Here is a 24,161-nt window from a genome sequence, read left to right on the forward strand (position 1 = left end):
ACAGGAGGAGGAGGAGGAGGGCAGCTGCATGCTGATCAACTTTCTGCCCAGGGACACGGGTGCGGATCGCGGCAGAGCCCCCCGAGCCCAGCCTGGGCCTTTGCGGTTGCCCCTGAACCCGATGGGGGCAGCAGAAAGATGGCCAGTATTCTATTTTTCCTTTCCCCAATTACGGATTTTTGTTTTGTTTTCATTTGGGTTGCACTCGATGACTTTTTTATTGTTTCGGTTGCTTTGTCTGGCAGCCGCGCTGGCCTTTGCCAACCTGGTGCCCTCGGGGCGCTTCAGACACCCGTCAGCACCCGCAAGGCCCCTTGCGAGGCTCCGGGTCGGCCGAGGCTGAGCTCTGCTGCTGTTTTCAAAGTGCAATTTGCAAGAAGCGTCTTCCTCTCCTCCCGGCGGAGGAGCAGGCCGCTTCTTGTATCCCGCAGCCGTTGCGAGGTTTTGTGTGTGTGTGTGTGTGTGTGTGTGTGTGTGTGTGCAGTCGAGTTTGTAGCCGCCTTCTGCTCCGGCTTGTGCCCGTCGCAAAGAGATACAGAGAGAGAGCGGCCATCTGTTTTAAAATAATAATCATGTTCCGCCGAGCGACGTGTGACAAATTTAGAGATGCGCTTCTTAAACGTTCCCTCTCCCTTCTCACGCCCCGATCCTGTTTTTTAAATCATGATGACGTCCCTGCCTGCAGCAAAACTGCTCATTTAGGAAAGGGCTCCTCTTTGGGGTTGCAAAACTACATTTCACCCCTTAAAAATGAATGGATTTGCCGGGCCCGTTAACTCTCAGTTAAGGCTGGCCTTGTGTCTGCGAAGTAGCACTGGGCAACTGGGAAGATTTAGAGCCAGCTTGGTTTCTTCCTCCCTGGAAGGAAAGGGGGTCCACTGCGGGTGGGGCCGTTAAGACGTCCAAGCCAGAAACCCCTTTTGTAATAAATCCGTGCGTAATTCTCTGCACGGTTCCATCCCATTTGCACCTTCGCTGTCCGACACAGACCCCTCCTCTGCCTTCTCCTGCGTCCTGGAGCTGTTTTTCCCATCGGGGCTTTGTCTGAAATGAGTAGGTCTCTTCATCTGAGTTTTGTAATCATGTTTCTGGCTTGGCCAAAGGGAAAGAGGGGGGGGAAGCTTCGGAGACCCCGAGACAGGAGGTCTCAAGAGACCAGCCCTCTTCCTCTGCCTTGGACACAAGCAGGGGAACAGTTTCACGCCTGTCCTCTCTGTTTTGCTTTCTACTTTCTAATACGTACACACCCAAAAAATGAGAGTCTCATTTCGGCAAGCAGCCTGGAGAGGAGAGGGAGCAAGCCGTAGGTGGGGAGTAGCTGCTTGCCGAGGCAGCAGAGGGTTCCGATGTGGGCAAACTTTGTGCCTTTCCCCTCAGATAACATCCTCTCGCTTCATCTGGTGGGTTTCTTCTCCTCTCTCGGCGATGGCGAGATCCCTTCTTGGGAGAGCAGGACACCAGACATGGCGCCGAGCTTTTCCCATTCAGAGCTCGCCTCTCCCCAAGGCGAGCAACTCTTCAAGAACGGCTTGTCTGCCCCAGTTGCCCCCCGAAGTCTCCTCTAGCCCCAGATCCAGCTGTCAAAGCCCACGTCATTGCCCCGTCCGGAACGACAGGGTTTTCCCCAGCCTTGTGGCAGTTCCGGTTCTTTTGCCGCCCCTCGTCCCGTTTGCCAGGGAGCAGCGTGTTTGCGTGTTGAGTGTGTTATATCTATAAGGGGAGGGAAGGCAGAGTGCTTGAGTCCTCCTGTATATATATATTCCGCCCGGATGTTGCCGTTTTATTTGGTTTGGAGCGTGTCGTGAAACCTCTGCCCCTTCCCTGAAGAAGCAGAACCACCGCCTGGGGTGAAGGGTCTTGTTCAGAGAAGAATCGTCAATCAATAATCTGCTTTTCAAAATCTCCGCGTCGACGGAGCATCGTGTTTTATTTTTGCGAAATTAACCGAAGTTTGATTCCCCACTCTTATTTCCTTTCCCTGCCGACCTGGCTGCGAAATGCAAACACTTCCTTTGCGGCCAGTTGGAGGTGTGGCCGGTGGTTCTTTCATGGCCAAAGCCCCCCCGTGGTCTCAGGTGACCTGGGAGAAAGCGATGGGCGAGGTGTAATGGGGTGTGTGGAGGCTGCGAGGTCCAGGACTTGGCCTGGGGAGGGCGGGGGGGATTCCCTCTTGCCTAAAATCAGCATCTTCAGGAGGGATATGGCAGAGCAGTTTATTAGTTGACTCTGCCCCCAAAACGAATACTCCAATCCGTCTCCTGCCTCTCCAGAGACAACCTGGTGCCTTGCAGCTGTTTTCCGAAGAGACTACAACTCCCATCATCCATAGCTAGCAGGACCAGTGGTCAGGGACGATGGGAGTTGTAGTCCAACCACAGCCGGGGAACGACCCAAGTTTGAGAAACTCCGGACCGGAGCCTCGGGTCATTTGTAAATTACGCGGGCGATTTCCGGAGGAAAGTTTCTTAATCGATAGGTGCAGGTGTACATGTTTTTAGCAACAGCGTCCCCTCCTGGCTCTTAAGTACGAGGAACTTCTTACAAGTTTGTTTCTTCTGATGTACAGGAACCGTGGTTCGTCTTTTTCTTTTTTAAGCCCCTGCAAACTTAAAAAAGGAAAGAAAGAAAAGTTAATGGTTTTCTTTTTTAAGCCTGCAAACTTAAAAAAAAAAGTTAAAATGGAAAAAAGGGTGTGTTGTAATTATGCTTTTAAAATATCAAAAATGTAAATAAACCCGAATTCTGCAAGAATCGAAACTTTCCCGCGTGGAGTCTTCTTGGCTACGCCTATGGTCCAAACACCTGCATGGGAGACCAGGGCCGGATTTAGGTTTGATGAGGCCCCCAAGCTACTGGAGGTAATGGGGCCCTTTCTATGTCCAGCTGTCCTTTGTCAACAACAAATCGTCACTCTTTCTTGTGTTGAATAGATGCTATATCATAATTTATGGACCTAACAGGTATCTGCACCCATTTGCACATAACAAAATAGGAGGCCACATAACACAAAACACTGTTGCTGTATGTAGGTTTTATTTTATTTGTTTTTTATATTTTGGAAATGTACATCCAGGTTGTTTTTTCCCCTTTAATTTTTTGGGGGTCCCAAGAGAGTGGGGCCCTAAGCTAGAGATTGTTGAGCTTAGACGTAAATCCAACACTGGCATAGATGGATAGATAGATAGATAGATAGATAATATTTTGGAAATGTACATCCAGGTTGGTTTTTTTCCCTTTAATTTTTTGGGGGCCCCTAATTTTTTTGGTGGAGCCCTAAGGTAGAGCTAGTTTAGCTTATGCGTAAATCCGGCACTGGCATAAATAGATAGAAAGAAAGAAATATAGATCATTATTTTTTGGCAATGTACATCCAGTGTTTTTTTCCCTTTAATTTTTTGGGGGGCTCCCAAGAGAGAGGGGCCCTAAGCTAGAGCTAGTTTAAGGTAAAGGTAAAGGGACCCCTGACCATTAGGTCCAGTCGTGGCCGACTCTGGGGTTGCGGCGCTCATCCCGCTTTATTGGCCGAGGGAGCCGGCGTACAGCTTCCGGGTCATGTGGCCAGCAGGACTAAGCCGCTTCTATCGAACCAGAGCAGCGCACGGAAACGCCGTTTACCTTCCCGCCGGAGTGGTACCTATTGATCTACTTGCACTTTGACGTGCTTTTGAACTGCTAGGTTGGCAGGAGCTGGGACTGAGCAACGGGAGCTCACCCCGTTATTGCGGGGATTCGAACCGCCGACTTTCTGATCGGCAAGTCCTAGGCTCTGTGGTTTAACCCACAGCACCACCTGTGTCCCAGTAGAGCTAGTTTAGCTTATACTTAAATCCAACACTGGCAAAGAAAGAAAGAAAGAGAAAGAAAGAAAAAGGAAGGAAGGAAGGGAGGATTGGAAATGTCCATCCAGGTTGTTTCCCCCCCTTTAATTTTTTTGGGGGGCTGGTTAGCTTATTCCTAAATCCGGCAGGGCACCCTTGCCTCTATCAAACCTCCGCGGAGCTTACGAGGACTCCCCTCGCAGCCTGATGAATGAGGCGCCGCTTCCTTATGAATGGGGCTGCGCGCGCAACTTCCCCTACTTCCCTCCCTCCCTCCCTCGGAATGGAACGCGGCGGGTGGGTGGGCGTGGCTCCGGTCTCCACGGCAACCGCGCTTGGCGGCGGGCACCGCCCCCTTTTTCAGCAGCCGCCGCGCTTGACGGCCGCCCAGGGCCTAGCCAGCCATTCGGAGGCGCCGCTCGAGTCGCCGCCGCCGCCATGGAGATGCCGCCGCCGCTGCCGCCGCCGCCCGAAGGTGAGTCCCCCCCCACACACGCGGGGTGGGGGTGGGGGTCACGTGAGGGGGAGGGTGGGGGGTCTCCCTCTCCGGCACTCTGCGTATGCTCAGAGGTCCGCTTGGGGCAGGAGCACGAGGAGCCCCCCCCATTTCCCGACCCCCCCCTCGCCTCTTCTTGTGAGAGACCCCGAGGGGGGGGGAGAGGGGAAATAAAGGGGGGTCCCCTCCTTAAGCCACGCCCCCTACTCGGAGTAGACCCCCCCCAAAAAAAATAACAACCCCCCCCCCGCGCCCGAACTTGCATGTCAATAGGTCTACTCTGAGTAGGGGAGACAGGTCGCGGGTGGGACCCGCAGGAACAGAGAGGGGTGGAAAGATAAGGGAATTGTAAAATCCGTTAAATTCAATGTTCTGTAGAAGGAACTGAGTTGGAGAGACGAAACGATGAAATAGAACAAGTTAAGGGGGTGAGATCAACTGACCGTGGGCGGGAGGGGGGGACGGAGGGAGGAAAAGCGAAATGAAGTAGATATTAAATCAAATTAATAAAATAAAATAGTACAATACAGAAGAAGAAAAAAAGGATCGAAATCTTGCGCTTGGATGGGTGGGGGGGCAAGAGGAATTAGCCTTTGGCAGGTGCATTGGGGTCACACCGAGGGAGGGGCTGTGGGATTGAGACTCTATCTACCTACCTACCTATTTGTTGATAGCCCTTATCTATCTATCTATCTATCTATCTATCTATCTATCTATCTATCTATCATCTATCTATCTATCTATCTATCTATCTATTCTCATCCATCTCTCTATCATCTATCTATCTGTCGATCTCTCTCTCATCTATCTATCTATCTATCTATCTATCTATCATCTATCTATCTATTCTCATCCATCTATCATCTATCTGTCGATCTCTCTCTCATCTATCTATCTATCTATCATCTATCTATCTATTCTCATCCATCTATCATCTATCTGTCGATCTCTCTCTCATCTATCTATCTATCTATCTATCTATCTATCTCTGCCTGTCTTTCTGTCTTTCTTTCTATCTACTGATAGCCCCATATCTATCTATTTATCTATCTATTGATAGCCCCATATCTCTCTCATCTGTCTGTCTGTCTATCTATCTATCTATTGATAGCCCCATATCTATCTATCTATCTATCTATCTATCTATCTATCTATCTATCATCTACAATGGTACCTTGGTTTATGAACTTAATCCGTTCTGGAATTCCATTCTTGAACCAAAACTGTTCTTCCACCAAGGCGTGCTTTCCCATAGCAGCGGGGGACTCAATTTACACTCAGCAGGAAGCGGAACGTGTTCTGCTTCCAAGGCAAAGCTCACAAACCAAAACACCTACTTCCGGGTTTGCAGCGTTCTTAATCCAAGTTGTTCATAAACTAAGCTGTTCTTAAACCGAGGCACCACTGGGGCTACCAATAACACTTTGGAAGGTGTTACTGCACGGTTGCAGGAAGGCTCCTGAGGCTTTTGTGCTAGTTTGCTCCCTGTGACCCAGCAAAGAGCTGAAAGTCAGGACCTTTTCTTTGACACAAGCCTTGACTGGTCCCCCCCAATTTCCTTCCCACCCCCTGGAACCCCAGACCAGGAGCTCCGCAATGTCATCGACAAGCTGGCTCAGTTTGTGGCGCGGAACGGCCCCGAGTTCGAGAAGATGACCATGGAGAAGCAGAAGGAGAACCCCAAGTTCTCTTTCCTCTTTGGGGGCGACTTCTACGGCTACTACAAGTACAAGCTGGCTCTGGAACAGCAGCAGCGTGAGTTTGGGGGGCCGGGGGGGTCGCTAGCGGGAGACTTTTTACTAGCCACAACTCTGTAGAACATTTTGAAATATCGGTATGGTGCGTATCAGTTTTCGAAGGGTGTGCCCTTGGCGGGGTGGAGAGAGGGGCTTCATGGGAATCCTTGGTTCTCTTCTGACCTTTTTTTGGGAAATAATTTCCTTCCCTTCCCTTTGAAAACCCCCCCCCCCCTTGCAAATTCTGGCCGGCCCTCCTTTTGGCCAACCTTTGCCCATGCAAATGTGAGTTTTGCTGCAGGGGCTCACGACCCGGCTCATCGCGTAGCAGTGGAGTTGTTTTGCCACCTTTTTTTTTTATAAAAAAAAGGGTTGGGACTGACCTTGAAAGCCCTAAATGGCCTCAAAGGCCCAGTAGACCTGAAGGAGCGCCTCCACCCCCATCGTTCAGCCCGGACACCGGGGTCCATCTCCCGAGGGCCTTCTGGCAGTTCCCTCCCTGCGAGAAGCGAGGTTACAGGGAACCAGGCAGAGGGCCTTCTTGGTGGTGGCCCCCACCCTGTGGAACGCCCTCCCATCAGATGTCAAGGAAATAACAACTACCTGACTTTTAGAAGGCATCTGAAGGCAGCCCTGTTTAGGGAGGTTTTTTAATCGCATTATTATTATTATTATTATTATTATTATTATTATTATTATTATTATTTCAGTTGGGAGCGCCCCGAGTGGGCAGGGTATAAATAAATTATTATTATTATTACTATTATTAGTATTGGAAGGGGCACCCGCAGCCCAGGCAACACCCCCGAGTTGGAGCAGGGTTTGGAACTGTGTCTGGCCTCTCTCCTTGACGGGCTCCTATCTCCCTCCCCTCTCTTTCAGTGCTGTGCAAGCAGAGCCAAGATCTGGAGCCCACCCCACAGATCCAGCCGCTGCCCCAGCCCGCCCTGGCCGCGGCGGCCGCCCCCATCGCCACACCGCAGGGCACCCCCTCCATGGAGGAGCTGATCCAGCAGAGCCTGTGGAACCTCCAGCAGCAGGAGCAGCACCTCCTGGCTCTGAGACAGGTGAGGGCAGGCGGGTGGAGATGCAAGCAAGCAAGGGCTCTTGGCTCAAGATATATACGTATTCTTCTTCTGTTTTGTTTTCTACATGAGTACCATTTCTCGTTTCTTCTCTTTTTTTTGCATTTTATCTTACTCTGCACACTTGTATTTTTGCATTTTTTCTTTAAATTTCTATTTGGTTTGTTTTTTTAAAAATATAAACTTATATAAAAGCCAATTCAAAATCAACTTCCCCCCATCCCCTCCAGGGGTCCCAATGTCAGTATTTACAACTGCATCCCAGTCCGTTAAGGGACGCGGTAGCCCTCAAGGGGCAGCAAGGTGCCCGGGCCTCGCCTGGAGGTGGGTGTGGGTGGGTGGGCTTTCTCGCCACCCAGCTCTGCCTTCAAGACCCTTGTCGCTCCCCCACCCCACCCCCAGGAGCAAATCACTTCCGCCATCGCGCTGGCCCTGGAACAGCAGATGCAGAAAGTCCTGGAGGAGACCCAGCTGGACATGAACGAGTTTGACAACTTGCTCCAGCCCATCATCGACACCTGCACCAAAGACGCCATCTCGGTAGGCGGGGCTCGGGGGGTGTGTGATTGCATTCTGGTGTCGTGGGGGGCTGCCCCCAAAAGGCGTCGAAGGCCACATGTCGTAGCACTCTGCCCCAGAGGGCGCGCTCTTGGGTCCGGCTGTGGATTCTCCCTAAAGACCAGTGCCAGATTTATGTAGAAGCTAAGCAAGCTCTAGCTTAGGGGCCCACACTCTTGCGGGCCCCCAAAAAATGTAAAGGGAAAAAAAACAACAACTGAATGTACATCATGTATTTATCTATCTATCTGTCTCTTCTCTATCAATTAATCTCTCCCTCTCCCTCTCCCTCTCCCACCCACCCACCCATATATCTATGCCAGTGCCAGATTTACGTATCAGCTAAGCAAGTTCTAGCTTAGGGTCCCACTCTCTTGGGGGCCCCCAAAAAATGTAAAGGGAAAAAAACACTCAATGTACATTTCCAAAATATTATCTATCTATCTCTCAATCTCTCATGTATCAGTCCTCTCTCTCTCTCTCATCTATCTATGCCAGTGGCGGCTTTACGTATAAGCTAAGCAAGCTCTAGCTTAGGGCCCCACTCTCTTGGGCCCCCCCAAAAAAAATTAAAGGGAAAATAAAACAAGGGAATATAAAATGAAAAACCTAACCTCTCCCCAGAGGCATTGCTGCCCCAGGGAACCTCCCTTCTTGACTTTGTGGGGGACTTTCTCCCCTTGGCTGCCTCTGACTGTTCCCTTTTGTTATCCTCAGGCCGGCAAGAACTGGATGTTCAGCAACGCCAAGTCCCCGCAGCACTGCGAGCTGATGGCCGGGCACCTGCGCAACCGCATCACCGCCGAGGGGGCGCATTTCGAGTTGCGCCTCCACTTGATCTACCTGATCAACGACGTCCTCCACCACTGGTGAGATTCTGCCTCTTCTGGGTCTACTAGGTCATTTAGGGCTTTCAGAGTCAGCACCAAAACTCTGAATTGTGCGCAGAAACGTCCTGGGAGCCAATGTAGGTCTTTCAGGATCGGAGTTATATGGTCTCGGCGGCCGCTCCCAGTCCCCAGTCTGGCTGCCGCATTCTGGATTAGTTGTAGTTTCCTGGTCACCTTCAAAGGCAGCCCCACGTAGAGTGCATGGCAGTAGTCCAAGCGGGAGAAAACCAGAGATATCTGCAGGCAAGGTGGAGCCAGTCTGTTTCCTGCTGCTCCAGAGGGCAGGATCCCAAACCCCCAGAGGGCAACTAGCTGAACCTCAGGCCGAACTTTTTGAAGCTCCCCTTCTTCTTCCTCCCTCTTCTCTCTCCCTTCCCAGCCAGCGGAAGCAACAGCGGGACCTCCTGGCCGCCTTGCAGAAAGTGGTGGTCCCCATCTACTGCACCAGCTTCCTGGCCGTGGAGGAGGACAAGCAGCAGAAGATTGCCCGGGTGAGCCGCCCTGGCGTGGCCTCGGGGGTGCCCAGAGCCCTGCCTGGAGCCCCAGAGCCCAATAACAGCCCCTCTCTCCCTCTTGGTTTCCCACAGCTCCTTCAGCTGTGGGAGAAGAACGGCTACTTCGACGAGGCCATAATCCAGCAGCTCCAGAGCCCGGCCCTCGGACTGGGCCAGTACCAGGTGAGGAGGGGAGCAGGAGGAGGAGGCCGGGGGGGGGCGGCGGCAAGAGCAAACGGCCAGGTCTTCCCCCAAAACGGCTCCCTTCTTCAGGAAGAGATTTTGGAGAATAATTTATTATTTCTACCCTGCCCATCTGGCTGGGTTTCCCCAGCCACTCTGGGCAACTTCCAATTTTTTTTTTAAAGAATACAATAATTCACTAAATATTGAAAGTTTCCCTAAACAGGGCTGCCTTCAGCAGTCTTCTGAAAGTCAGATACCAGATACCTCTGGATACGAACCGGATCTGCTTGGCTTTCAATTTGAACTTAGCCCGATCTTTTTATTCCCCTTCCTTCCCTCCCCTTCCCCTTTTTTATGAAGATTACCTGCTCTGGGATCCCACAGCTAATTCTCCCCTGGTCTCCTCGCTGGCCCCAAACAGGACTAATTTAGCCAGCTAGCCCTGGTGATCATCTAACGTTTACTGGATGGATTCCCCCCCCCCCCCCAAATTGATTTTTGAATTTATTGTTAATCACATTTCATACTGTATTTTAAGCTGTTTTTTGTTGCATCAGTTAAGTATTTTAAATTTGTTGTTGGCCGCCCTGAGGCCGGTTTTCTGAACCGGGAAGGGCGGGGTATAAATAAAAATGTATTATTTTTTATTATTCTCTATCCTCTCCCCCCCCCCCCCCCCCCGCTCTCTCTGCAAATGCCACCCCCTTCTGCGTGGTCCCGGCAGGCCACCCTGATCATGGAGTTTGGCAGCGTGGTCCAGCCTGTCCAAGTGGCCTTCCAGCAACAGATCCAGACCCTCAAAACTCAGCACGAGGAGTTTGTCAGCAGCCTCAGCCAGCAGCAGCAACAACAACAGCAGCCGCAGCCGCAACTGCAGATCCCACCTCCAGAAAGCGAAGTGAAGGCCACCCCCGCCCCCCCTCCACCGGCCGCCCCCATCACCCCCACAGGTAATGTTGGGGTCCCCCTTCGTGGTGGGGGTGTACCCTGTCCTATTTCTGAGCCACAACCCCCCCCCCCCAGGAGCTTGGCTCTCACGTCCGCCTTTATTTCAGACGAAGGGAAGCCGCAGCTGCCTCTGCCGGACTCCGCCGAGTACGAGGCCACGGGGGCCGGGGCCGCCGACCCGGCCACGCCTGGACCCCGGGGGCCCGGCCCCCACGACCACATCCCCCCCAACAAGCCGCCCTGGTTCGAGCAGCCGCACCCGGTCACCCCCTGGGCGCAGCAGCAGGTACTATGGGCGGGCAGCAGGAGGGGAGGGCTTGGGTGTGGCCTTGGTAATAAGGATAATAATTTTATTATTTATATCGTGCCCATCTGGGTTTCCCCAGCCACTCTGGGTGGCTCCCAATAGAATATTAAAAACAGGATAAAACATCAAACATTAACAGCTTCCCTAAACAGGGCTGCCTTCAGATGTCTTCTAAAAGTCAGACAGTTGTTGATTTCCTTGGCATCTGACGGGAGGGCGTTCCACAGGGTGGGTGCCACCACCGAGAAGGGCCTCTGCCCGGTTCCCTGCAACCTTGCTTCTCACAGGGAGGGAACTGCCAGAAGGCCCTAGGGTGGAGGAATCCCGGTGTCCGGGGTGGGGTGGAGACCCTCTTCAGGGATACTGGACTTTTGAGGCCATTTAGGGCTTTCAAGGTCAGCACCAACCCTTTGAATTGTGCTCGGAAACGTCCTGGGAGCCAATGTAGGTTTTTCAGGACCGGTGTTATATGGTGTCAACTCCCAGTGGCCAGTCTGGCTGCCACATTCTGGATTAGTTGCAGTTTCTGGGTCACCTTCCAAGGTAGCCCCACGTAGAGCGCATGGCAGTAGTCCAAGCGGGAGATAACCAGAGCATGCACCACTCTGGCCAGACAGTCTGCGGGCAGGGAGGGTCTTATTCCGCCCGCCAGCCCGCTAACCAAGGCCTTTTGTCTCCTGCAGCCTCCTGAGCAGCCCCCCTTCCCCCACCACCAGGGCCCCCCGCACTGCCCCCCCTGGAACAGCAACCACGAGGGGATGTGGAGCGAGCAGCGGGAGCCCGGCTGGAGCAACCAGCGCGACGCCCCTTGGAACAGCCAGCCGGAACCCGCCTGGAACAGCCAGTTTGAGGCGCCCTGGAACAACCAGCACGAGCAGCCGCCCTGGGGAGGGGGCCAGAGGGAGCCGCCCTTCCGCATGCAGAGGCCCCCCCACTTCCGGGGGCCCTTCCCGCCCCACCAGCAGCACCCCCAGTTCAACCAGCCGCCCCACCCGCACAACTTCAACCGCTTCCCCCCGCGATTCATGCAGGACGACTTCCCGCCGCGCCACCCCTTCGAGCGGCCCCCCTACCCGCACCGATTCGACTACCCCCAAGGCGACTTCCCCCAGGGTGAGTGGGGGGGCAGAAGGCTGGCTGGGAGGGGCTAAGGCGGGGGGGGGTCCCGGGAGCAAGGGGGTCATTTGCTAGGCCTGGGCGATAATCTGGTTTTCGCGTTGATGATATATCAGCCGCTAAACATCACGATACAGTGGTACCTTGGTTTTCAAACGTAATCCGTTCCGGAAGACCGTTTCGGTTCCGAAATGTTCGAAAACAGAAGCGTTTACTTCTGGGAAAACTCTGTTCGGAAGCCGTGCTTTGGCACATTTGACTTCCGAAAGGCATTCTAAAACCGAAGCGTTTGCTCCCGGGTTTACGGCGTTCAAGTTCTGAAACTTTTGTCAACGGAGACTTTCAGAAACCGCCGTGCCGCTGTATACCAGTATATTGCAGTTTTTGAAATGAGGATGGGAGCTACAGACGACATGATTCGCGATGTATTTCCAGGTCAAAAATTGCGAAACGACATGTCACATGGTATGAACCTCAAAGCAGTTTTGAACGATGATACTGATATGTCACTCAGCCCTGGTCCTTGCCCAGTTGAAAGAAGTTTTGCTCAGGGGAGGTTAATTCCCGTGGGACCCTCTGATCCGAAACCTCCGCTGCCTTATGGGATATCTTCGGGAGGAGAAAAGGCTAAGACAGGCTTCCTCAACCTTGGCCCTCCAGATGTTTGGAAACTACAGTTCCCATCATCCCTGACGACTGGTCCTGCTAGCTAGGGATCATGGGAGTTGTAGGCTAAAAACATCTGTAGGGCCGAGGTTGAGGAAGCCTGGGCTAAGGCATGAGTAGGCAAACTAAGGCAGGCTGGATCCGGCCCAATCGCCTGCGGACGGTCTGGGAATCAGCGTGTTTTTACATGAGTAGAATGTGTCCTTTTATTGAAAATGCATCTCTGGGTGACTTGTGGGGCATAGGAATTTGTTCATTTTTTCCCTCCAAAATATAGTCCAGCCCCTCACAAGGTCTGAGGGACAGTGGACTGAAAAAGTTTGCAGACCCCTGGGCTAAGGGGTAAACCCTGCACAAATCCAACGCGGAGTCCCTAAGGCGGTTGGATGGCGCCGTGTCTGCCTCCTTCCGCCAAGCTGGTGCCAAACTTCCTTCCTTTGGACCCCCGTCAGCGAGGCGGGGGGGGGGGGTGCCTTGTCATCTGGGCAGTCCAGGACCCCCAGAGACACTGCCCAGGCTTATACCCCAAGGAGCTCGCTCCAACGCATTGACCCGTGCTCAGATCCTGCAGCTACTTGGGCTGTTCTGAAGCTTCTTCCTTCCTTTTCAGAAATCGGGCCCCCACACCACCACCCGGGCCACCGCATGCCGCACCCGGGGATCAGCGAGCACCCTCCCTGGGGGGGCCCCCAGCACCCTGACTTCGGCCCCCCGCCCCACGGGTTCAACGGGCAGCCGCCCCACATGCGCCGGCAGGGGCCTCCCCACGTCAACCACGACGACCCCAGCCTCGTGCCCAACGTCCCCTACTTCGACCTCCCCGCCGGACTGATGGCCCCCCTGGTCAAAGTAAGTGGCCTGAGGGGGGAGCTGCCCCCCCCACAACTCCAGAAGGGCAGGAGGAGGCCTCTCCCGACCCCCGTGGCCTCTCCTTCGTGGTCCCAGGGGTGCAGGGAGTTATTTCCCAGCCGGACTGTGTGCCATGACGGCTCCTCTCCCCCTCCTCTCCTAGCTGGAGGATCATGACTACAAGCCTCTGGACCCCAAGGATATCCGCCTGCCGCCCCCCATGCCCCCCAGCGAGAGGCTCCTGGCAGCCGTGGAGGCTTTCTACAGCCCCCCTTCGCACGACCGGCCAAGGAACAGGTGAGAGGCGAGGCCCAGAAAGGGCTCCTTCGGCTGGCTTGTTTTTTTGGTTCAGTTGGGCCGGAGATAGCGAAAATGATGATAAAATTGTTCATGCGTGCAACAGCAGCAGCAAGGTTTTTTTATATATGAGCAGAAGTGGAAGGAAGCAGCAATCGCCACAAAAGAAGAACGGATTAACAAACTGATGGATTGTGCCAAAATGGCAAAATTAACTGCTAGAGTTAAGAGACTCGAAAGATGGTTTTCTGACTTTTGGAAGACATCTGAAGGCAGTCCTGTTTAGGGAAGCTTTTAATATTTGATTATTGTATTTTAATATTTTGTTGGAAGCCGCCCAGAGTGGCTGGGGAAACCCAGCTGGATGGGTGGGGTATAAATAATAAATTATCATTATTTTATATTATTTTTTCTTCAATATAAGATGGATTTATGTCTTGAGCAACGGAAGAACGATAATACATTATTTTCAGTTTTTCATCTTATACTTTGTGTAACGTTAGAAACAAATGGGCAGTTTGGGGAGTGGAGACAGAACATCGAGTGATATGGGATGAGAAAAATAAGAATAGTAACCTACGATGATGGTGATGGGTTGTTGTTTTTTATTATGTCTTTTGTGGTTTTAATATCTTGATTTTATTCTGCCAACCGCCCAGAGACCCTCCAAGTATAGGGCCATATATAAATTCAATAAATAATAAGTAATACATCACGTGAAAACCTAATGATATATTTTTTTAATGGCCGCCCTTCTTTTTCCTACAGCGAGGGCTGGGAGCAGAACGGTCTGTACGAGTTCTTCCGGGCGAAGATGAGGGCCCGGCGGCGCAAGGGGCAGGAGAAGAGGAACAGGTGGGCACAGGGCTCCGGGGAGCGTGCAGAGTGCCACCAGCAGGGGGAGTGGGGAGGTGCAGAGGGACCCCCTCCCTGTATCCAAACCGAGCACGGCCCTCACCTGGAGGGAAGGGGATCCTGCCCTCTGGGCTGGAGGGGGTCTCCTGGCTCGGCTGATGTCCGGCGGCCGCAGGGCCAGCCGAGGTTCCCGGGTGCTTTGGCTGCAGGAGTCCAGGGCGATGGCACAGCACCACTCAGACGCCCCCCCCCCCCCACTTTTCTCCCTGCCCAGCGGCCCCTCGCCATCGCGCAGTAGCCGGTCCAAGAGCCGTGGCCGCTCCTCTTCGCGCTCCAACTCGAGGTCGTCCAAGTCCTCCGGCTCCTACTCCCGGTCGCGGTCACGATCCTGCTCCCGCTCGCGGTCCTACTCTCGCTCCCAGTCCAGGTGAGGAGGAAGGGCAGGGCAGGGGGGCCTGGGTCTCGCTTGCTGGCACGGGGGCAGCTTGGCAAGACTGGGGGGGGGGGGCTGCGGACGTTGCCTTTCTGGCTGGCCGGCTTCTTCTTCAGCCCACTTGCCTTTGAAGCTTTTGCCCCTCTGGCCACTGCAGCCCTTCGGCACATGGAGAAGGTTGTGCGTTCTCTACCTGGCAGCCTCTCCAGATAAGAGCTATAAACCTTGCCACCTTTGCTGTCACCTGCTCATCTGGATCTGCCAAGAGAAAGGACTCGGGCAGTGGCTGGGCGACCCGGGATGGACGATAAAAGAGGGCTGATAATCTCATTCCTCAAGTCTTTTTCAAGAGCGCAAGCCAGAAGGGCGTGCGCCGCCGATTCGGGACTGCCGTCTCCACAGGGACATTTTTCGTGTGGCATCTGTTGGAATCGTCCCTCAAGTCCAGCCGTGGGCAAGACATTCAATCTCACGAGAGTCAAAGCATGTCTATAGGGTGCCAGAGAGTCAAAATGGGAAGGTGGAAAATAGCCATACCATGGGCAAAATTTCCTTATTGTGGCCAAGCTGTTCTGACGCTCAATATCATTTAGGCGCTGACAAATTAAGATGGTTTGCTTTACTAAAACCCAAAGTGAGTAGCTGTCGCCGTGATAAAACACAAGAGTGAAGTTTTCGATAGACAATTTTAGGGCGGTCTCTTCCCGAGAGAGAGAGGGGCTGACTTTCCTTCTTCCCCCATCTGTCTTCCCAGGAGCAGAAGCGGCTCTCGGTCCTCTCAGAGCCGCTCTCGGTCCAGGTCCCGGTCGAAATCCTACTCCCCCGGAAGGCGGCACCGGTCCCGATCCCGCAGCCAGACGCCTCCGTAAGATTTGACTCTGCGAAGGGGCTTGGGAGGGGCAGGGTTGGGGTTGGGGGTTGAGGGATCGACACGATAATCCTCACTTCTCCTCGGTTTCTCCCGCCCCGTCTGTAGCTCCTCGGCCGGATTGGGATCCAGTTCGGGGCCCCCCATCCCCGAATCGAGACTCGGAGAAGAGAACAAGGGGCACCAGATGCTGGTGAAGATGGGTAAGGCAGCCTGGTGCCCGGTGGCTCTGTCCGTCAGGGGTGGGGTCCGTCTGGGGGGCCTGTTCCACTCCTCCCCTGGTTAGAGGGTGGGTGTCCGGCTAGGAGGACTTGGGTTCAGATTCCCACTCGGCCAGGAATTGGGCGGCTCCAAGGCTGGTCGTTGACTCCCTGCCCTAATGCCTACCCTGCAGGCTCGTTGTGAGGGTCATATGGGGAAAGGGAGAACTGTGTAGGCCCCCCCCTGGGAGGAAAGGGGGGTGGAGATACAAAGGTCCTAAGAATGTGGAATTAAAAGCCTTCCAGAGGAATCGCCTTCTCTCTCTGGGGTAGCTCAGTTGGTAGAGCACGGGCCTCAATCTCAGGGTTCTGGGTTCAAACCTCACGTTGAGTTTAACATCCCTGCATTGTCAGGGATTGGACTGGATGCCCGACTCGACAATTCTGTGGGTCTGCCTGCCAACGTAGAGCGTTTGACGGCTGGGCAGAGAGAGCTGCAACCCGCCAGCCACAGCTGGGGCCAGTCGCTGCTGTGGTGCCTGGGTCCAGCTTTCAGGTTTGGGGGCACTTGGTTGGCCCCCGCCGGGTCAGGACCCTTTGGGTCCAATTCTGCTGCTGCTGGGCTCCTCCGCCATGGGGTCAGAGGTTTCCGGGGAGAGGTGCCTTGACGCCACCTCTCTGCCTCCTCCTGCCAACCGCCTGCTTTTCCCTTTCCCCAGGGTGGAGCGGCTCCGGGGGCCTGGGGGCCAAGGAGCAGGGGATCCAGGACCCCATTAAAGGCGGCGACATCCGAGACAAGTGGGACCAGTACAAGGGCGTGGGGGTGGCCCTGGACGACCCCTACGAGAACTACCGGAGGAACAAGAGCTACTCCTTCATTGCCCGCATGAAGGCCAGGGACGAAAGTAAGTGGGCAAGCCGCCGGGCCTGGCCCCTGGCTGCGGCGAGGAGGAAGCCCCTCGTTTCCGGCTCGCTTTCAATCTGTAGGATGGCGTTACTGCCCCCTTGGCGGTGGGCTGCCAGCGACCGCCTGGCGAGGACGGCAAGGCACTGGCTCTGTCAGTCTCCCTGAGACGCTGAGGCAGAAGGGCTTCCATGAGCCTTGGGGCAAACGTGTGGGGAGGTGGCAGGCTGCTAGGCACCAGGGCTTTAGCCAAACCCTTCCCTTTGGCATGGGGGAAGCTAGAAAGGGGGAAGGGTCTCTTGAGGTTGCCAGGCCAGTGCGAAGGAGGGCAGGAACTGGGGCAGCCTCTCGTTCAGGTGGGCGTCTTCATGGGGGCACCTAAGGGTACCCGCCTCCCCGCTGGCTGCAGGAAGGGCCTGCTTCCTCTGTCATTTCATTAAGTGTGGCATGGGAAACCCCCCCCCCCCCGCTAGCCCAGGATCGTGGACTTCTGCCCCCCTGCATCCCACCTGACCCTTCTTTTTTCCTCCCGAAGCTTAACGCCGCTCAGAGCCAAGGGAGCCCAGCCGGTCGTCCATCAGCATCCGAGCCCTGGCCTGGCCACGCAAATTGAGGCTCTCTACTGTACCTCTTGAACGCCACCCCCCTGCCCCAGACGACACCCCCCTTCTGCCCATCAGGGTGCAGAGGGCTAACCTGCTCCCGAGAGTGTTCTTTCCAGGCATTGCGAGAAGAGAAATTATTTGGGCCTTTTCTATTTTTGTACATACCTTTCGGGCAAGACTGAGGAGCCGGGTAGGCAGATTCTTCCATGGTGTCACCCTCACACCCCTTGCCCAACCCACCTGTTTCAAAACACGAAGCCGCCCTCCTTTCCTGCCCAAACGCCCCAAGAGGGGGGTACCCAGAGACCACCAGCGCCCTGAGGGGGGACACAGCCCCCTCCCTGTACAGTAGACCCCTTTCGCAACCGCCCACGCCCAACATGATGTAGCGACTGTTGAAGATCGACTTCTGTACCTGTGAGACTTCTCGGCCGCCTCTCAGGTTGCTCCGGGTCAGCTACCCGCCTCGTTCTTACTGTTGCCTTCCAATAAAGAAAGTTTTTCCCCCTCCCTCTATACAGTTTGTGCGATTTATTTGGGTGGGGAGGCCCCTCTCCGCATTCATCCACGTACAAGTGGTCTCATCCCAGGCACAACTGGATTTTGCACGCTCAAAAACACAGCAGGGTGTCCTCCCCAATTCGATCTCCGCTGAGGTTTCTCTTCAATGCTCTGGGTTGGTGCTGTATGGTCCTGGGGGCTGTGCAGGAGTCGGTGGGGCAATGAATGGCCTCTCCCCCCCCCCCCCTGTGATTTGTAGGGCCTCTGCTTTTCTTGTTCCTAAAGAGCCCAGCTCTTCATTCCGGTAAAAGTGCTGGCCGGTTCCCGAGCGGTTTCTTTCTCATTCCGGAGGGCCAGCTCTTGACGCTCCCCCTGCGTGCTTCTCAAAAGGCAGGTTGCCCTCGGCGCTCCAGTTCTCGCAAAGCTTCCTCCACCGTCAGAGGTGGGGGCTTGTGGCGCTCGATGTACTGCAAAGGGACAGAGCAGGTTGAGACCCACAGGGATTTAAAGTACAGGTTAAAATGCAATTTAAAGTGCAGCCTCATTTTAAAAGTCAAAACCATAAGGGGAGGGAAACATAAGGGTCAGACTGAGTCCAAGCCAAAGGCCAGGCGGAACAGCTCTGTCTTGCAGGCCCTGCGGAAAGACGTCAAGTCCCGCAGGGCCCTGGTCTCTTGTGGCAGGGCGTTCCACCAAGTTGGGGCCAGAACTGAAAAGGCCCTGGCCCTAGTTGAGACCAATCTAACCACCTTGCGACTTGGGACCTCCAAAGTGTTGTCGTTTGTGGACCTTAAGGTCCTCCGCGGGGAATACCAGGAGAGGCGGTCCCGTAGGTACGTTCTGGACTGCATTTCCCACCCTCCCCCAGCCAGCACGGCCACTGCGGCCCCAAACGCCTGCCGGGTGCCAGGCTGGCCACAGCTGCTCTAAGGAGGGCCTGTGAGCGAGCAAGAGTTACCTCCTTGGCTTCTTCCAGGGTGTGGTAGTGGAAGCCCCTCTGTTCCTCCAGGGACGCCACCCAGGAGGCGTGGAGCTGGCGGGTGGTGTCTGCAAACTGCCGGATGAGCAGCACGTTCTGCTTCAGCAGCTCGTTCAGGGCGAAGACGGCCGGGCTGTAGGTGGTCAGCGCTGCGGGAGGGAGAAGGGGAGGTGGGTGTGGGGAGGAAAAGAGGCCTGGCAGCACCCGTAGGTCCCCAGACTCTGCTCAGGCCCCATAGGGAAGAGACCTCTCTTCTGGACCCCCAGCACTTTCTCTCAAGGGGGACAGAGGCAACGCCGTTGACCGGCAGCAATGGCTGCCTGGGGTTTCAGAGCCAGAGGTCTCTGCCGCCCGTTCCTGCGCCCTTCTGTGTGCCACGCAGCTGAGGTGCAGGCAAAGGCTGGGTTCAGCTGGCGCTTGGCTCAAGGACCGAGGGAGGAGAGGGCTACCTTCCAGCGTCTCCAAGCTCACGACGTGGCTGGCGATGGGCGGGGTCTCCAGAAGGCTCCCGGCTTCTCCAAGAGCTGCAGGAGCGTCGCCTGGAGGAGGGGAAGGAGGAGACGCTCTTGGGAGACCGGCAGGCGCACCTGAGGCACCTGGGTCAGGCCTAGAAGGACGTCAGAGCTTTGCACGGACCTCGCCCAGCCTCAGCCGGGAGCGGCTTACCTTGCAGCCAGCAATAGGCCAGAGAGGAGCGGCCTGTCTGCACGGCAGCATCCTTCACGAGGACCCTCGCTGGCAGGCAGGTGGCCCTGGCGCCCCCTGGAGGGCAGGTGAGGGAGGACGAGGCAGGATGCTCAGAAGGCGCCCCGGCACCTAAGGGGTCCCTGGAGGAGGGTTGCTCCCCGGATGCTGCCGAGGACTCAAAGTCCTCCGAATACTCTGCGCTGGTGGGATTCTCTTCTTCCTCCTCCTCCTCCTCGTCTTCCTCCTCGGGATGGGAGCTCCCAGCAGAAGTGCTGTTTAGCCGCTCGGAAATCTCAGTGTCTCCTGGATCATCATCTTCCCTCTCCTCCTCCTCCTCCTCCTCCTCCTCCAGGGAAGCAGCTTCTCTCCTGGGGGGGCTCTGGGCTTTGAAGGGGCTTTGGCTGACGGCAGCAAAGGCTCCCAGATCCTCCTTTGACTCCGTAGGCATCGCAGGTGCCTAGAAAGGACGTCTTTCTGTGAGTATAATGTGAGACACGGAGGTGACGAGGGTCTCTGAAAAACAGCCCTCCCCCCAAACCGCCAACCTTGGAATGGCAAACTCCATGCTAGCAACTCGAGTCACAACCCACCCCTCACCCCCAGGCAGGCTGCTCCACGCTCATCTCCAAGCTAGTCTCTTGAAGCTCCAACAAATGAGCTTTCCCTGAAAAGGAAGAGGAGCTCAGTTCCATCAGGGCTGACTTCTGCTCCCCCAGGCAAGTTTTTTTTTGGGGGGGCGCCTCTATTTGCCTTTGCATAGGAAGAAAATGGGCACATTTGGCTCTTTTAGTCTTTTCTGAAAGGTTACGTTGTCTTTACATTTTTCTAAGTTGCATTTTTTCTTTCGTAATTTGGATGTTCATTTTTTGAGCCCCCTCGCGACGGACCTCTTTTGGCCAGAAGCTGGCAGAGGGGGGAAAAACCTGACAGCAATAATAATAATAATAATAATAATAATAGTTATTAAGGCTCTTGGTTGTGGTTTCCTCGCAATGCTCACACCACCAGAAATGAACAAACGTGGCAAACGTTTGGCTCCTGCTGAAGACGGGGCAAAATAACAGCAATATTAATAATAATATATGACTTATACTCCGCCCATCTGGCTGGGCCTCCCCAGCCACCTTGGGCGGCTCCCAACAGAATTAAAAGCACAATAAAAAATCAGACATTGAAAACTTCCCTCAACTTACGTCTCCTGACACTTCGGTCTGGCTGGCTGCAGCAGGGGCCAAGTCGTCCAGGCTCAACACGTTCACTCTGAAATCTGCAGCAAGGAACGAGACGGACATTCAGCGGCGGGGAGAGAGTCTCCCTCCACCTCCCAGGGTCCAGGGGTTGCTCCCCTTTTCCCTGCAATTCCCCACAGGAAGTGTATGGCCTCAGAGGCTGCTCTTCTCACCTCTGCAGCCTCCACACCCCAGCTGAAGGTTCGTTTGCCAGCCAAGGAGTGCCCAGGCCAGGGCAAGGACCCGGCTCACCTCATTCTCACCCTTCACCAGCCCCTCACATGTGGCTTCTGCCCACAGAGCTCCCTTCACTTGCTTCCTGCTCCCTTTCAACTTGGCTCTCCCTTTGCCAGAGACACGGATTCCTCTGCTGGCGCATCTCTCGCAGAGGCCCCCACAGAGGTGACTCACCGCTGCTGCTGCTGCTGGAGTCGTCGTCGCTGGGCCCGCCACCCGCCGCTAAGAAGAGCTCGTCGAGGGACCGCACCACGCTTCGCTCGGAGAGAGACGCCTCCCTCGGGGGCACGGAGCTCGCGTCGGGGGAAGAGGAGCCTGCAGGGGTCGAGGAACGAAGTGCTCCCCTGCTCGGCCGTGCCGGGGGGTGCTTGCCGGGTGGGGAAGGACTCCTGGGCGTAGGCCTCTTCAGGAAGGTTTTGCCGGGCAAAGGAGACCTCGAGCGGGAAGAAGGTGGGGTTGGTGGGGACCGGATCCATTTCTTAAGAAAGCAAAGGGGAGGGAAAGGGTTAGGTCGTCGCAGCTCTGAGCATCCCCAAACGATCACTACCACCACCTCCTCCTCCTCCTGCAGATGAATGGAACCAGCCACAGATGCTGTCCTTTGTAGAGGCCAAGTTGGCCTCTGGTCTTCTTGCCCCAATCTGAGCAGGAGCAGGGTCTGCTCTTCTCATCTGAGTTAGGATCTGGAGAAGCCAACAGCTGAGGGGCCACTGCCTCGCGGGCCAAGCGGAAAGTCGCTGAGCACCCCCCACCCTGCCTTTTCCACGAACACTTTTTCACTTTTTCAGACAGAAGCGCTGTTGGGTAAATGTTGGGGTTCAAAGCCCAACAGGTTGTGGGCTCAGCCTGGACTGCCATTGTCAGTAAAACAGGACCTTATTTTCCCCAGCAATGCTGTGAAGCAGCCTAGGCATGGCCCCCGAATTACCTTCCTGCCCAGCAGGTCCTCCTGCTCCCCTGATTCCTTGGGAGGGGCCTGCCTGCGTCCCTCTGTGCCACCCTCACTGCTGCCTCGGATGGGGGCCGCGGTCTCCTTCAGCCCCGTGGCTTTTCCCAGGCTCCCTCGTCCTCCTGCCCTCGGCTCAGGGCTGCGGCTGAAGTCGCTCAGGGAAATCTCCTCGTCTGTCATGGGCGCTCGGCCGACGTCCCGCCCGGCCTTCCGGCTGCGGATCTTGCTCTCGATCTGCGCCAGCTTCCTCAGGACGGCACTTGAGCTCTCCCCTCCGGAGGCAGCGGCAACCCCCGTCCTTGTGGCAGGACTGGGCCTTGCCTGCTGCGTGTCTAGGGCCACCTCCTGCGGTTTCTGCTTGACAAACCGGCGGCGGGGTCCAGTCTGCGGCGGTGTTGGGGTCTCGGCCAAGCTGGCCCCCTCCAGCTCCCTCCTTCCCAGGTCGGAGAGGTCGCTCAGGTCACTGGCCATGTGGACGGCAGAAAGGCCAGGGCTTCTGCTGGGCTCCAAGGCTGCCAATCTGTCCCTGGGAGCCCCAACCAGCTCCTCCTGCAGGGAGAAGGACAGAGGGTTAAGAGGTGTCATATTAGGAAGACGGTTGGGGGGACGACAGGAGAGCCAGGGTGGCATAGTGGTTAGGGTCAAACAAGGACCTGGGAGAAGAAGAAAAAGAAAAAGAAGAAGAAGAAGAAGAAGAAGAAGAAGAGGAGGAGGAGGAGGAGGAGGAGGAGGAGGAGGAGGAGTTTGGATTTGATATCCCGCCTTTCACACCCCTTCAGGAGTCTCCAAGCAGCTAACATTCTCCTTTCCCTTCCTCCCCCACAACAAACACTCTGTGAGGTGAGTGGGGCTGAGAGACTTCAGAGAAGTGTGACTGGCCCAAGGTCACCCAGCAGCTGCAGGTGGAGGAGCGGAGGCGCGAACCCGGTTCCCCAGATTACGAGTCCACCGCTCTTAACCACTACACCACACTGGTTTCAAATTTCCACTTGGCCATGATGCTCAATGGGTGACCTTTGGGGCCAGACACCGGCTCTCAGCCTAATCAAGCTCTTTTTTCCTCTTTAGGCTGGGTTATAAATGCAATAAATAAAAAGTGAGTAAGAGGGTTCACCTGGGTAGGGTTGACACCTGTCCTGTATAATACAAGATTGTCCCATATTTCATCCTGTTTTGATATAGTCTGGTCCTGTATTTCAGGTCTTCTCTCGCTCTCTCTCTGCCAAGTTAGGGATCCTCTCTAAATGCACGTGTTTGAATGGCTGTATGAAATGTCATGTATTTAAGCTCTAGGTAGCCAAGCACAGACAGATTTACAAATTCATGTGTGTATGTTTACATGTGTTACAAATTCCAGAGGGGCCATCCTGCTGGGCTACAAGAGATTGGAATGGATTGCTCTGAAGTCGCTTCAACACCACATGGAAATAAAAATAAAAATCGCCCCACCCCACCCTGTCCTGTATTTTGCCAGAACAAAGGTGGCAACCCTGCCTGGGTGTGTCTTTCTCATCACTACTAATTTCAGCTCCTTTCTCTGAGGCTTCCTGAAGTGACTTGCAATAACAAACATGTGCAAAAGAATTGCCCATATAGAGTTTTTGAAACAATTGCATGTACAATCCCGCGCTCTAACTACAGCCCTGCTTTCAAAGCCAAAGCAGCGCATCTCCTCCAGGCTCCATGCGAGAGGACAGTCTCCTACAAGTCCCTAAAAGCTGCATTTGCAAAAAACCAGGTTTATGATTTAAAATGTTTATGTTTTTATAAAAGTTGAAAGCCGCCCAAGAGTGGGTAGGGGAACCCAGTCACATGGGCGGGCTACAAATAATAACAGTTGTTGTATATCATATATTATTGTTGCTATTATTATTATTATTACATATTATTATACTTGTTATTATTGCTGCTCTCCGTGCGGGGCGCAGAGTAGCGACGCTTAACACTCTTCACATGCTCAGGGACACCCTCCACCCTCGGAAACCCCTTGGGGTGGCGCCCGTGACGTCACGCTGCTGTTTCCCCCTCTGACGTCACAGCAGCAGCGACGTGTGACGTCAGCGCGCCGGCACCTTCATTTTTAAAAAACGAACCCTTTACCCTCCCAGTGAGGCGCCTCCCCGTCAGCTGGGCCTGAGCCCGGGCGAGCGCCGCGCTCCTGCCCTCCGCCCTCCGCACCGCCATGGCCGCCGCCGCCGGAAGGCCCTTTCCCCGTTGCCCGCAGCCCGTCGCCTAGCAACCGCCCCGACGTGTCAATATCCGCCACCC

At 54.9% G+C, this 24,161-nt stretch overlaps 2 protein-coding genes across 5 annotated transcripts; one reads left to right on the forward strand and one right to left on the reverse strand.

Annotated features, from left to right (window-relative positions):
- The first annotated feature begins 4,164 nt into the window (after positions 1-4,164).
- On the forward strand, positions 4,165-17,827 carry CHERP (calcium homeostasis endoplasmic reticulum protein). Of its 2 annotated transcripts, XM_028713756.2 has the most exons (18): positions 4,165-4,293; positions 5,896-6,069; positions 6,933-7,117; positions 7,538-7,675; positions 8,411-8,562; positions 8,963-9,074; positions 9,171-9,260; positions 9,988-10,213; positions 10,319-10,497; positions 11,202-11,631; positions 12,911-13,149; positions 13,313-13,446; positions 14,215-14,301; positions 14,576-14,728; positions 15,489-15,599; positions 15,711-15,805; positions 16,522-16,707; positions 17,242-17,827. In XM_028713756.2, the coding sequence occupies exons 1-18, from the start codon at positions 4,257-4,259 to the stop codon at positions 17,244-17,246; spliced, it is 2,733 nt and encodes a 910-aa protein (XP_028569589.2). In that variant the 5' UTR covers positions 4,165-4,256; the 3' UTR covers positions 17,247-17,827. The 2 variants fall into 2 exon arrangements, with proteins under 2 accessions (XP_028569589.2, XP_077778086.1); XM_077921960.1 differs by having other exon boundaries at positions 9,988-10,497.
- Positions 17,828-24,123, reverse strand: C18H19orf44 (chromosome 18 C19orf44 homolog). 3 transcript variants are annotated; one of them, XM_028713764.2, is made up of 8 exons: positions 23,994-24,123; positions 21,873-22,442; positions 21,119-21,422; positions 20,672-20,745; positions 19,458-19,935; positions 19,241-19,330; positions 18,771-18,940; positions 17,828-18,279 (listed from the first exon to the last, which is right to left on the reverse strand). In XM_028713764.2, exons 1-8 carry the CDS (start codon positions 24,075-24,077, stop codon positions 18,196-18,198), a joined length of 1,854 nt encoding a protein of 617 aa, XP_028569597.2. In that variant the 5' UTR covers positions 24,078-24,123; the 3' UTR covers positions 17,828-18,195. The 3 variants fall into 3 exon arrangements, with proteins under 3 accessions (XP_028569597.2, XP_028569599.2, XP_028569598.2); XM_028713766.2 differs by having other exon boundaries at positions 23,987-24,075; XM_028713765.2 differs by lacking the exon at positions 19,241-19,330.
- Between the last annotated feature and the right edge of the window lie 38 nt (positions 24,124-24,161).

Source organism: Podarcis muralis, chromosome 18 (genome assembly GCF_964188315.1).
Source record: "Podarcis muralis chromosome 18, rPodMur119.hap1.1, whole genome shotgun sequence".
NCBI lineage: Eukaryota > Metazoa > Chordata > Lepidosauria > Squamata > Lacertidae > Podarcis > Podarcis muralis.